Source organism: Cynocephalus volans, chromosome 3 (genome assembly GCF_027409185.1).
Source record: "Cynocephalus volans isolate mCynVol1 chromosome 3, mCynVol1.pri, whole genome shotgun sequence".
Lineage (NCBI taxonomy): Eukaryota > Metazoa > Chordata > Mammalia > Dermoptera > Cynocephalidae > Cynocephalus > Cynocephalus volans.
In genome coordinates, this window is record NC_084462.1 from 168,423,938 (window position 1) to 168,437,834 (window position 13,897).

Sequence of the window (13,897 nt, forward strand, 5' to 3'; positions counted from 1 at the left end):
AAATTTCTAAATTATTATTTTTTTAATTTTCTTAGTACATTTTTTATTGGTTACGAATATTCATGAGATACAAAGCTGATTGTCCCCACTCAAGATGTGATGGCCAGATCCATACTGGCGGCATGCCCATTACTACAAATTGCGATTATACCCCGGGTCCCCACCCAATTATCCCCGACCTCCCTCCCCATCCCCCTTTTCCCCCACTCCACTTTGTATCCCTAGGTATGTTCTCTCCCTCTGCAAGTCCAGCACACCACTGTGGTCTTTCTTTCCTTCCTACTTTCTCTCTTAGTTCCCACTTTCAAGTGAGAACATGCGGTATTTAGCCCTCCATGCTTTGCTTATTTCACTCAATGTAAGTTTCTCCAGGCTCATCCATGTAGTTGCAAATGGGAGGATTTCATTCTTTTTTATGTCAGAGTAGTATTCCATGGTATATATATACCACATTTTCCTTATCCATTTGTCCATTGATGGACATTTAGGTTGGTTCCATATCTTGGCTATTGCAAACAGAGCTGTGATGAACATGGGAGTGCAGGTATCCCTTCGACATGATGATTTCCATTCCTTTGATTATATACCCAGAAGTGGGATTGCTGGATCATTTGGAAGATCAATCAGTAGTTGTCTGAGAAACCTCCATACTATTTTCCATAGTGGTTGTACTATGATTTACAGTCCCACCAACAGTGTAGGAGCATTCCCTTCTCTCCACACCCTCGCCAGCATTTGTTACTCTCCGTCTTTTTGATTATAGCCAGTCTAACTGGAGTAAGGTGATATCTCAATGTCTAAATTATTTTCTACAATTTCCATGATCAGGAATATACTTACAAGTTACACTGGTTTAGTCTGTAAAATCTGTGTCGTGCAACACAGAGTCTCCATACATATTTTGCTGTTTCCATGTCTTCCTAGCAAACAAAATATGCATAAAGTAATATGAAAGCACACATACAACTTGATAACTATTAATGCCAAATTTGAGAACAAGATGTAATTGGGTGACATTTTATGTCAAAGTCACTTTCAGCACACTGTAATTTGTTCATTTGCTAATACTGTGTCTATCCTATGAAACCACAAGTAGGATTTAAATTATTAAGACAAAACAAAATCTCTCCCAGCAGTATAACTGTGATATTAAATAATTTCAAAATGACATAGAAATTTAAAAATTATAAAAACATCAACTTTTATTCTTGACAAATATACTGAAAGACATTTTTAAACAGAACATGATTCAGTGATTCAATATTGCCTTTGTCAAGACAGCAAAAGCAAATAACTGTTAAATAATTCTGCAGAGCTAGCCTTTTATCAATGGAATTAAGGTATCAGTGCCTACTTTCTCCCCCCTTAGTCCCTTAAGTTTAATTTAAAGGTCATCATAATCATAGTACTTATCCAAAGACTCATTCATTCAACAGTACTGAGCAACCTCTTTCTGCCAAGTGCCATTTTGCAAAATGTTATAAAACTCTGCAACGTTTTATAAAATTATGAAATATAATCATTTTAAGGCCCCTACCACCCCCACCACCAAACACACACACAGGTACATGGGAATGCTAACTTAACTTTTAGGGAAAATATTCCATGTGGATTCTAATGTTTACTCACAGTTTGAAACTGGATGGTCTCCTCTTTATTTGCCAGCTCTAACGCAAAAAAAGACTTGTTGTGGGACATGTTAGCAATATCATGCCACCTAAAGAAAAACAAATAGAGGATGGCAATGTGAGTGCTCATGTGTATACTAGGAGACAAAATACATGATTTTTCCTTAAGCTTGATGCATAAGTTAATATTTGTTAATCATTTTTTTTAAAAAAACAGTTGTTTTAATCAGCTAGTATGCATTTTCTCATTGCAGTGACAGCAGCTAGTTGCAAAAAGGAAATGCATGTTTACTAAATGAGGAAAAAGAGTATTTGAAAGATGTAAAACATATCCTCATTTGCTAGATTAGCTCGATGATCAATGATCCCAATCTTAGCTGGTTGCCAATGTCCATTTACTCATTCAACAAACATTTTAAAGGACACCCATTATAATAATGCCAGAAATTATGTTAGGCCCCAGGGACACTAAGATAAGTAAGGCACAGTGCTTCCTTCAAAGGCGCATAGCTGGAGAGTGGGAGTGCAAGAGAGAATACAGAAGGAAACAAGTACCATTAAGTGTTTCAGGTAAACAGGGTAAAATAAGGCACAAAAGTGGGAGATGAGGACTCTGAAAAGCTTCAGGGTGAAGATAAAGTTCAAATGCTAGGAATCCCAGGGAGTGAACTATTCTAGGTGTATTCGCTTGAATTATAAATCCTACCTTGTACTTTCTAATTTTATACTTATCACATTTAGCTTTTATATAATATTTGATTTTATTACATAAGGGTATAATTTTTAAAAAGGGAAAGTGGTTTTGGAAGAAAAAATTTTACCCTCTATTTTTCTCCAATATTGTAGGATTTACTTACTTAAAATTTATTTTTAAAATAAATAAAATTTATTAGTAATTCAGTGTTTAATTATTAAACCTAAAGATTATTAGCATCATATTAAATAAAACAATTATAAAAATTCCTACCCACTTTTCCTTAAGAACAGGAACAAGATAAGGATGCCCACTCTCACCAGTCTTATTTAACACAGTACTGGAAACACTAGCCATAGCAATCAGACAAGAGAAAGAAATAAAGGGTATCCAGATTGGAAAAGATGAAGTCAAACTGTCCCTGTTTGCAGATGATGTGCTCCTATATACAGAAAAATCAAAAGACTCTAAAAAATACTTCTAGAGCTTTTCAATTTGAAACAATTTTCAAATAAAACAATTTCAGTAAGTTGCAAGATACAAAATGAACACACAAAAATCAGTAATGTAACAAAGTAGCAGAAAAAGAAATCAAGAAAGCAAGCCCACTTACAATCACCAAAATAATAAAATACCTAGAAATCAATTTAACCAGAGATAAAAGATCTCTATAATGAGAACTACAAATCACTGCTCAAAGAAATTTTAAAAGCACACAAAAAGATGGAAAGACATTATATACTCTAGGACTGGAAGAATTAAAATTGTGAAAATGTCCACACTACCCAAAGTTATCTACAGATTCAATGCAATCTTCATCAAAATACCAATGACATTCTTCACAAAAATAGAAAACAATCCTAACAATCATAAAGAATGACAAAAGACCCCAAATAGCCAAAGCAATCCTGAGCAAAAAAAAAAAAAAACAAAGCCAGAGGAACACTAGAACACTACCTGACTTCACATTATACTACAAAGCTATACTAACCCAAACAGCATGGCACTGAATAGAGAACCCAGAAATCAATCTACATACTTATAGCCAAAAGATATTTGACAAGGGCACCAAGAACATTCATTAGGGAAAAGACTGCCTCTTCAATAAATGGTGCTGGGAAACTGGACATCCATATGTAGAAGAATGAAACTAGACCCATATCTCCCTCCATATACCAAAATCAACACAAAATGGATTAAACTTAAATATAAGACCTGAAAATTATTAAAAAAAACTCGTAAAAGAAAACACAGGGAAACACTTCAGGAAGTAGTACTGGGTAAATACTTTATAAGGCTCCAAAAGCACAAGCAACAAAAGAAAAAAACAAACAAATGGGATTATATGAAACTAAAAAGCTTTTGAACAAGAGAAAAACAGACTGAAAAGACAACCTACAGAATGGGAGAAAATATATGCAAGCTATGCATCTGCCAAGGGATTAATATCCAGAATATACAAGGAACTCAAGTAATTTGGTAAAATAACAAGCACCCCAATTAAAAAATGGGCAAAGGAGCTAAATAATAAGCATTTCTCAAAGGAAGATATACAAATGGCCAATGGACACATGAAAAAATGTTGAACATCACTAAGCATCAGGAAAATGCAAATCACAACCACACTGATATATCATCTCACCCCAGTTAAATTTGCCATTATCAAAAACACAGCATACAAATGCTGGCAAAGATGCAGAGAAAGGGGAACCTTCTTATACTGTTGGTGGGACTGTAAGTTAGTACATCCACTATGGAAAACACTATAGAGGTTTCTCGAACAACTACAGATAGAACCACCATAAGATCCAGAAATCCCACTGCTGGGTATATTAGCAAAGGAATGGAAATCATCATGTCAAAGTGATACCTGCACTCCCATGTTTATCAAAGCTCTACTTACAATAGTCAAGAGTCAACCATCCTAAATGTCCATCAACAGACAATTGGATAATAAAAATGTGGTATATATACACAATAGAATACTACTCTACCATTAAAAAGAATGCAATTCTGCCATTTGCAGCAACATGAACGAACCTAGAGAAAATTATGTGAAGTGAAATAAGCCAGGCACAGAAAGAGAAATACCGCATGTCCTCACTCAGAAGTGGGAGCTAAAAAATGAACAATACGAAAGAAACAAACAACAATCACAATAACACAATGAACTTTCAGAAGGACAGAACAGAACTATGGTTACTACAGGTGGGAAAAGGGAAGGGGGATTAGTGAGAAATTAGTTAATAGACACAACGAATGATTACGGTTTATAATGATGAATATGCTCATTATCCTGATTTGATCATCATATATTATACACAAGTATTGATAGTCAACTCTGTACCCCACAAATATGTATAATCAACTATGTTTTAGTAAAAAAAGAAAGGAAAAAAAAATTCCTATCCAATGATGAAGGAAGCCAGTAGGATGTCTCAAATTTCCATGTGACTATTAGAGCACCCTCAGAGTCCTGTCTTTCAGGCACAGCCCAGATCCATTTTCCTCTCCCTGCGCCCCAACTCAGCATGTTGGGAAGACTTAACATGAGTGGCTAGGGAATAAGGGAGCAATTGCCAAAGGGGAGCCCCCCAGCCCAGGGCAGTGCAGTCTAGGAGTGCGGTTATGCTCCCCAAGCCATGCATACTCTCTGGTCATAATCACCACGGAGAATTCAGGGCCCATAAGGCAGTAAAGCAAAGGCAGTGAATGAAGAGATGTCAAGCTTAGAGGAAAAGCTCTTAAGAGGAAAAACTAGTTCTCAAGAAGAAATGGTAGGGAATGTGGAGGGGAAGCTCTTTAATACAGTGGTTGAGCCCAGGCTTAACACGAAAAATCTGAGTTCTAGTCCTGGTTACGTTAATCACCTTGGACAAATCACTTAACTTCTAAGCCTCAATTATCCCATGTGCAAAGTGGTGGGTAATAGCTGCTGTTCAGAATTGTCATGATTATTTGAGAAGATACAAGGAAAGCATTCAACACAGTATCTGGCTTATGATAAGTACTCGATAATGGTAGACACAAAGAAACCAAAAAATAAAAGTGACAGGATAGGTTTTACTACTTTATAAAAACAACATAAACTTTTAATTTTTCATCAAGAGAAGACAGACATGAGTAGATAGACTCAGAGTAAAATGTAAATATGTCTATGAAATGACACAGGATTTTCTAGAGTATGGATTTTAAGGAATTAAAGGCAGGGATTATACAACATGGTTCAATTCACTCTCTTTAAGACAAATTGGAACACAGAATACTAAAAAAGAAATTTAAATCACCTGTAACTTCATTGTTCAGAGTAGGCCACTATTAGCACATCACTATATATCCTCTCTGTTTTTCTTACCATACACATTCCAAGATTTCCACAAATAAATAGGATCACTTTTTTGCAATCAGGAGAAAAAAAAAAAATCAACATTACAAAAAGTAATTGAAATATGCTTAAATGCTGGCATTTTAAGAATTGTAGTACGTAGCTAGAGTAGAAAGAAAGATCTAGATTTTCCATAAGAAATAGCCCTAGCTGTTCTGGGCAATGGGCTCACTGGCAGTTGGTATGGGGACTTGGGCAGCTGCTCCAGAGCATGCTGCTGAGCAAGAGGGAGGTGACAGGCCCATCGTCCTGCACCATCTTTGCACAGCTGCCAGCCTACACGTCCCTGATACTCACCAGCAGGTTTGCAGCCTCATGATGGAGTTTTAAGGCATCCATCATCATGTTATTTTTGAATAAAGAGCTCTGGAAGCCCAGCCAGGGGCAGTGCCCCTTCACAAAGATTCTGCACTAACCTGATGACTAAAGGCCTATGGTTATGCAATGGTTCCTGCTACTTCATCTTCAGGCTATGACAAGTAAAAAGCAAGCCCTTTCTCCCTGGTTGCTATGGATTTTGCTGACACAAAGCGATGTCCTCTATCTGGTGATGGGCAGATCCTGGGAACTTACATCTTTCCTATATTAAGCATCTGTCAATTTACTGTAATACTTATTGTTTTGTGAACTCAATATATTGAGCAGCTGTCAATTTATTGGGGAAAAAGTTGCCTAGAAATCTGGGGGCACTTACATACCAAGGAGATATATTTCACTTCTTATAGCTGCTTATCGTTTATAAGTATCTCGTTTTATCAAAAGGATTCCAATAAAAATATTTTAAAGCAAAAAGAAAGGGAGGGAGGGAGGGAGGAAGGGAGGGAGGGAAGAAGGAAGGGAGGAAGGGAGGGAGGAAGGAAGGGAGGAAGGGAGGGAGGGAGTTAGGGAGGGAGGGAGGGAGGGAGGAAGGAAGGAAGGAAGGAAGGAAGGAAGGAAGGAAGGAAGGAAGGAAGGAAGGAAGGAAGGAAGGAAGGAAGGAAGGAAATAGCCCTAGAGACCAGAATTCAAATGAAAAATTCACATCAAAATAAAGACTGGCTTCAATATGGCAAGAAAAATTTCATATATTTTAAAGCATTTTATAAATAGGCTATCATTATAAGCACTATTTTCTACACATTTGGTTTTGAAGAAAGTGGCTTATGAAAAGAACCACTGCATTCAGTTGGCATTTTATTCTAGAAAGGAAATATTTCCATTTCTTAATGAGCTCTTGGGAAAGACTTGTGAGCAATTTAACTACTGTAAGTACATTTTTTAAAAATCATCAATGGGAGCCACAGAAAGAGGTAAGAAAAATACCTAAATATCACAGGAGGCCTTCCATTCTTGTGTTTCACAAAGATACCTTCGAGACATGCTCCAATGGATATGTCACTGCCTTGGCTATCCTAAAAGGAGGAAGCAGAAAAAGAAATGGGAAACAGGTGCATAAAAACTACAACTACACCTAGTCCCCTAAACTTGTTCCCCAGATATAAAATGCTCAGAAGACCTGCAGATGCACCTATTCTGAAGAAAAAGAGTCTGAATTACATAAACGTATTATCTTCTTAAGGACCTTTATTCCAAGACCATTTCAAAGCAGGAACTGAAAAATGTGAATGTGTTTCACAAAAAATTTTGGCCACAAAGATCTCAGCTTTTAAGTTTCCAGACTTTTGCACGTCTTCAGCTGCTGCACATCTAGGTAACTTGGGCTTCCCCGCTCTTCTCCTAAACTACTGAACCTAATTTTAGAGAGTCCCAACCTCGGAGTCACGTGTACCTTGGCAGGGTAGCTCTCTTCGCCATAGCCATCCATTCTCTCTACCTCCTGCATGTACAGCATCTCAGCATCAGGAGCTGTGAGCCCTCTGCAACCCAAAAGATGTTGGTAAGATGGTTCACAAAACTAAAAAGTTTTCAAAATAAAGCTTTTCTTAAAAACTACATACCAATTTGGCATGAGACATTAAACATTTCATCTGTAATTGGTTATAACAATCCATCAGTATTTACCAAAAAGTGATGAATGCAAAGCACTGTGCTGAATGCTAAGAGTGAGTTATGCTTGTATAAGATCCTATCCCTTAAAGAGGGAAGGTGAGAGCGGTGGAGGAAGATAAAACAACCCCCTAAAAAATCTTCTTTGAGTGAAAGCCAGGATTTTTTCTAAACCACCAAGTACTTGCTTATCTGAAATATCAGGCATTACTAAGAATCATGTGCAAGATGATAAATGCAGGGAATAAGGGCACAAGGAGGCTAGATGGAAATCCCTTTTAGCTCAGGTGATTGGAGCACCACAAGGACAGCAGAAAGGCAGCGTAGGTGAAGAAGCTGCCTCTCCAGCCTCATCTGTGCTGCTCCCCACATCCCCAAAGCAACCACACTGCAGCCAGCCCACACTCCTGATTTCTTTGAATAAACCATGTTCCCTCACACCTCTGGCCTTTGTAAATGCTAATCCCTTCCTGGTATATCTGTCACCCACTTGTGGACCTGGCCAATCCCTAATATCCTTCAAGATTCCCTCTTTGTCATCTTCTGGGATTTGCCAAAGCCCATGCTCCCTGCAGACCCAACACATTCTTCCCGCACCTCTCCCACTGCACCCAGTATCTTATTATATGTATTTTAATTACTTTTACAATGGATTAGTCTGCCCATCCCTCAGATTGCAAGGCTGGGAATGCACTCCTGGAAGGCAGAGAATTATTCCTTTAATCTTTGCGCCACAGCACCCAGCACTCTTCCTCATACAGAGTACTAACCTATCTTTTAGGGAAATGCACAAATGAAAGAATAAAAGTGACAAAAGGCAGAGCAATGTGTGCCTGAGGGATCAATTATACTAAGAAAAAATGAAAAAATGGCTCATTTGAACAGCAGAAGGGAAAGCAGAATGTAATCAACTTCTGGAGGGCCCTTAATTCCAGAGTAATGAACTCAGGCTAGTGGAGATCAGGAAAATAGTGTTACCTGTATTTCTGATGCAGGAAGGCCACTTTTTGGGTTGCTTCTTCCAATACTTTTTCATCTTGTAACCACCCCTGAGGAAAATATACAGCAGTTTAGTACATAACAATTCATCCAAATTTCTTAGGAGGAATCACTGCTATTGAGTGTTACTAACTCTTGTCACTAGCAGCAAAATTATGCCTAGTATTAATATGTGCAAGCTTTGCTTACATCGTGAACTCTCTAAGGAATTAAGTGGCTTCTGCTCAGGAGCCAAAAAAGTTTGCCGTGCCTTCTCAATTCATCCCAGAGGAAGCTGAGTTATTTCAGGACGGTCACACCCGTTGGCCAGTTCTGAGCCCAGCACAATAACAACATCTGCATTCTCTGGCTGCTGTGTAGACACCCAGAAGAAGGGCACACCACCTCCCTTGGTGGTTCCAATACAGTTTTCATTTCATTTCCATTAGCAATGACTTAAAAAGTAGAAGGCAGTGTCTTTTTAGCCATCTACTTTTTTAATCGCTGCTGATAAGCTAAATTTATTTCAACATAACTTTGTGAGGTTTTAAGCCTTCGGTTAAAAGCAAAACCTCTGCATGATTCCTCAGAAGCTGAAAGTGAATCCCTCTCTGTAGATTCACATCCAAATAGAAAATGGATTTCTCTGGGCACAGCACAGTGGCTGAAGACCCTTCTGTTTCTATGGGTTCACAAAGTCCAAGAAGACAACAACAAGGAAAGCATTCACACTTGAGATGCTTATAAGAGGAACTGATTTTTAACGCTATTCCTGCCTAGTAAGTCTATCACATGGACTTCATTTCAGGGATTATTAAGGATATGGGAATAAACTATTTATAAAAAGGCCCAATGTCAAAAGAGATCTTACCACAGGAAACAAGGCAAATTTCTGAAGAAAATCCTGGGATTCATATTGATCAAAATCACCAAAATCAGCTATACAAAATGACAAATATTCACATGTTGATATTTAATTTGCATAGTGAAACATGAACAACAAAATATGCAGTATATAGAGAGCGTACTTGTAATTCAGAAATCAAATTCATTACACAGTGATAAAGAGTATATTTTTTAAATGTCTTTTAAAAAATATTAGGTAGATTCATGTGTCTTGACTAGAAAAAAACCTATGAATTAAGTAAAAAACAAGTTACAAACTAAACATAATATGATCTTGTTTTTATAATTAAACAAATAAAACCCACCTTGTAATCATGTATGCTTGATTATATACTGAAAAATGTCAGGAAGAACCCAAACTATTGACAGTAGTAATTACCTCTGGGGCATGGGATGAGATATCTGAATATGTTATAGCAACATACATTTGTTTTGAAATTTTAAATTGTTTTAAAAAAAAGTGGATAGTTCTGCAAAAAGCTTATGAAAAAGTAAGTCTTAAAGCCAAAGATGATACTTAAAGAAAATGTGAAGTACCTTGAAAAGGAATGTGGCTCCATGTGTATCAGGCATTTGTTTGTCTAGAAATGATACATGTCTCCATACCTGCTAATACCTGGAGGGATTTTATTAATGATTCTTCGGATTAAATTTCAATTCCCAAGGTTAAATGTCAGTCATCATTAGAAATAATGCCCCATCAGAAATCTTCCCAAAGTATATATATATACATATAAATACATGTAGATTAGACATGTGAAAAATGAAAGAATTAAACAATTAAAAAATGCTTGTGAAGTGCAAAATCTTTATCCATTATGACTGATGATGATGCATAATCCTGGACAACTATTTAAGAAACCAAACAAATGAAATGTACCTAAAGTATAAGTGAATATAACCTCATCAACCTCGTTGACTGGCACATCTTTCTCTTCCTGAAGTATTAATTATTAATAGATCAAGTCCTTGAACTAGATAAATGCCTAGCATATTAAGTGTTTAAATATATATATATATATATATATGTATGTATTATTATGTATTGGATTGTTTGCTCTGCTGACATATGATAACATGGTTAACCTTCCAGACTTCTCATATTTCACTGAAGTAATCCAAATTCTTTTTTTCCCAAAAGGAAGCTCCTTAGGTAACAGAGTAATATTGCACTAATATATAAACACTACTAAAGATATATATAGAAAGCCATACTTTAAGAATCCCTTGCTGTTTTTGTTATAACACATATTTTAATCTGACAGAACTATTACATTACTAATACTAATTGCTCTTATTTACCTTGAACCGCTAAGCCTGCCAGCTGAATTGCTTGTTCTAACGTACAAGGAATGTTTCCTTCCAAGACATCTTTCTTCAGCTGCAGATAATACTGATACCTATAAAAATGTCAATTTTATAAAGTCAATATCAATATTACCTCCAATTGAAACACAGTTTGGTACAGGAACATAAACCAGTAAAATAAACATTAACCCCAGATGGTTTCAAAGAATGACAGGACTGTCGACCATCTCTATACCTACACAACACACAATATAATCAATTTAATGAGTCACTTATCCCTAACAGTGATTATCTGAAAGCTAAAACCATCTATAAGACAACTGGTCATCTGTCTCATGCCCTGTAAGACAGTCTCTACAATTTGTTCTTTTGAGTGGAAAAATGAAGAATCAATGATCAGTCTTTACTTAAAAAATTCTTTAGGCAGTAACTTGGCAGTAAAAGACCTTGCTTACCCTGTTTGCTGGAAGTTCCCTAGCGCTGGAAAGTAAAGCCAGAGGAAAATGGTTCCTGATATTTCAGACCAGGCTTATATTAAAAAAAATTTTTGATGAGATTCTAAAAAGAATAGCCACTAAGACACTTTCCTAACATTGTTATGTGGATTTATTTCTGTTTACTCTCTTTATACTTTGAGTACATAGGGCACCAGTTACCAGCACAAGCTTTAGTGTCAAGCAGACCTAGGTTAAATTCCAGCTCTCCAAGTCAGTATTCTGCCTGAACTTAAGCAAGTCATAATTTATAGGTTTAAATTGTATCACCAATAAAATGAAAGTACCATCACCTCTTCACCGGGGCTGAACGTGTTCAAGTAATACATGTAAAGCTCTTAACATAGGACTAAGAAGAGAGCTGGCACTCAGACAGTAGCTGTTATTATCAGCAATCATACACTGTAAGCCAGTCAGCAGTATTTCATCTGTACCACTTCTTCTCAAGTGAAGATTTATTACTTCTTTTTATTTATTCTCTTTTATTAATTCACTAATTAATTTAGTAAATAAATAGGTAATTACTAGGGGCTACAATGCGTTAAGCATTGTCTAGATGCTGGGGATACAGTGTTGAATGAAGATCTACTGACTCTGCCAGTGCAGTCTATTGAGCCATCTTTATTTTCTACTGATTTGTTATTCAGATTATTTTTCTCCCCTCTTACTTTCTTAAAATATCTTTGAATGGGTTTTGTTTAACACCTTTTTTGAGGTGTAACTGGCAAACAATTAACTACTCAAATTTAAAGTGCACAAGATGACATATGAATATACCTATAAAACCATCACGAAATAAGGAGCGAACTAATTACACGCAAAACGTTCCTTGTACACCTCATAATCCTTCTCTCCTTCTCCTACTCCTTATGAAAGCACTTATTTGCTTTCTGACTCTATGAGTGTGACAGCTAAAGCTTCTCTAGATATCTTGGACTATGAGATAACCTCATGAATGGAAAGAACATGCTGGGATGATGGAACACTAAGAGAAAAAGCAAGGGTCCTTAGAGGTTTTGTGGAGCTGTCATATAAGCTCTGCATGGCTGACCTCTGGACTTTTTTTTTTAAACCAAACTCAATGCTTTTGTTATATATGACTACACTTAATCCTTAATGATAAACCTTTATCAGGTTCTCTGACACCTAATCAATGAGCAGTCTTACTAACTGAATCTAATAGGCCCATTCTTTCTCAATCCTTCCTACAACTAAGCCTTTGTTCAGGTCTCCATTCTAGACTAATGCCTAGATTATGTCATAGATATTCCTAACTGGTCTCCTGCCTGTAGTCTTACCACCTCCAATCTACCTTCCATGATGGGTGATCTTTGTAAAATGCAAATTTGATCATTCCATTCCATTAAAATTTGAAAACATCTTCTTCATTGTACCATGACTTTATGACTAGGACATGCCTATTTTTAAAATCTCCTCTCACCGCACTAGGTGATAGCTGAAACTTCTTGAAAATATGTAGTCGCTTTCACTATTGCCTCTGTTTTGCACAAGCTATCGCCTCTAACTAGAAAATTCCTTCCAAAGTCAATAGAAAAATCAGCTTCTTCATCTTCCCTGTTCAAGTTCCCCATGTAACCATCCCTAGGAATCCAGAACTTTAATTAAAGCATTTATTATCATAAGATACTGTAATTATTTATTTACACAAACTGCCAGTTCCACCAGACTGCGAGCAATTCCTCCAGAGCAGGATTAAAGCATATTCACTTGTGTATTAGTCTCCCACACTAGCAACATAGTTCTTAGACCATACCCTATCTTCAATAAATGTTTAAATGAGTTAAAGTGATCAGTTCATGTTTTTTCCTCCCTGCTTTCACTTCTCTCTCCAATATTTATATCTCAGACCTGTTTTGGAGTTAATTTGTGTTTACCCCTACCACCTGATCTTGGCTTCTTTGGTTTTCTTTCCTCTTACAATAATTAACTGGCAGACTTAAACAGCATTCCACAAACATAGGGCAGTATCAGTTTCTTACTATCCACAGGGCACTATGTTAGATATCATAAAAAGGTAAAGCAAAAGAAAACATGGATTTAAAATCATGAAAAAAGGGCTGGCTGGTTAGCTCAGTTAGAGCGCCATCTTGTAACAAGGTACAGATCCTTGTACCGAGCAGCTACAAAAAAAAAATCAAGAAAAAAGATAAGACATGTACACAAACACCTATAATAAGAGGCTGTGACAATTGCCATCTTAACACAAGTACAAGCAAATAAATTCTAGGACAGCCTGGAAAAGGCAAAGCTCATTCTGGCCGGGGGGTCACAGAAGCTTCACGGAGGAGGTACCTCCTAAACTATAACTCACAAGATGAATAGTACTCCTGTACATAAATAGGAGAAAAAGACCTAGGACATAAAGACGAAAAGGCATGTGGCATGTTCAGAGAACTAAAAGAAGTCCAGCTTAGCTCAAAAGTAATGTTAAATAGAGGTTAAAAAGATATGGTAGTGGTGGATTTTGGAGAACTTTGGAAGGCAGGCTCAAGAATTC

At 36.7% G+C, this 13,897-nt stretch overlaps 1 protein-coding gene across 1 annotated transcript in view; it reads right to left on the bottom strand.

The window, feature by feature from the left end:
- The window catches only part of PTPN21 (protein tyrosine phosphatase non-receptor type 21), a 71,247-nt gene that overhangs the window by 32,287 nt on the left and 25,063 nt on the right, over positions 1-13,897 (bottom strand). Inside the window, exons 4-10 of the mRNA XM_063089630.1 lie at positions 10,880-10,977; positions 9,543-9,610; positions 8,672-8,742; positions 7,476-7,563; positions 7,010-7,098; positions 1,630-1,717; positions 841-920 (exon numbers count right to left, since the gene is read on the bottom strand). Coding sequence (XP_062945700.1) covers positions 841-920; positions 1,630-1,717; positions 7,010-7,098; positions 7,476-7,563; positions 8,672-8,742; positions 9,543-9,610; positions 10,880-10,977 — 582 coding nt within the window. The remainder of the gene's footprint in view (positions 1-840; positions 921-1,629; positions 1,718-7,009; positions 7,099-7,475; positions 7,564-8,671; positions 8,743-9,542; positions 9,611-10,879; positions 10,978-13,897) is intronic.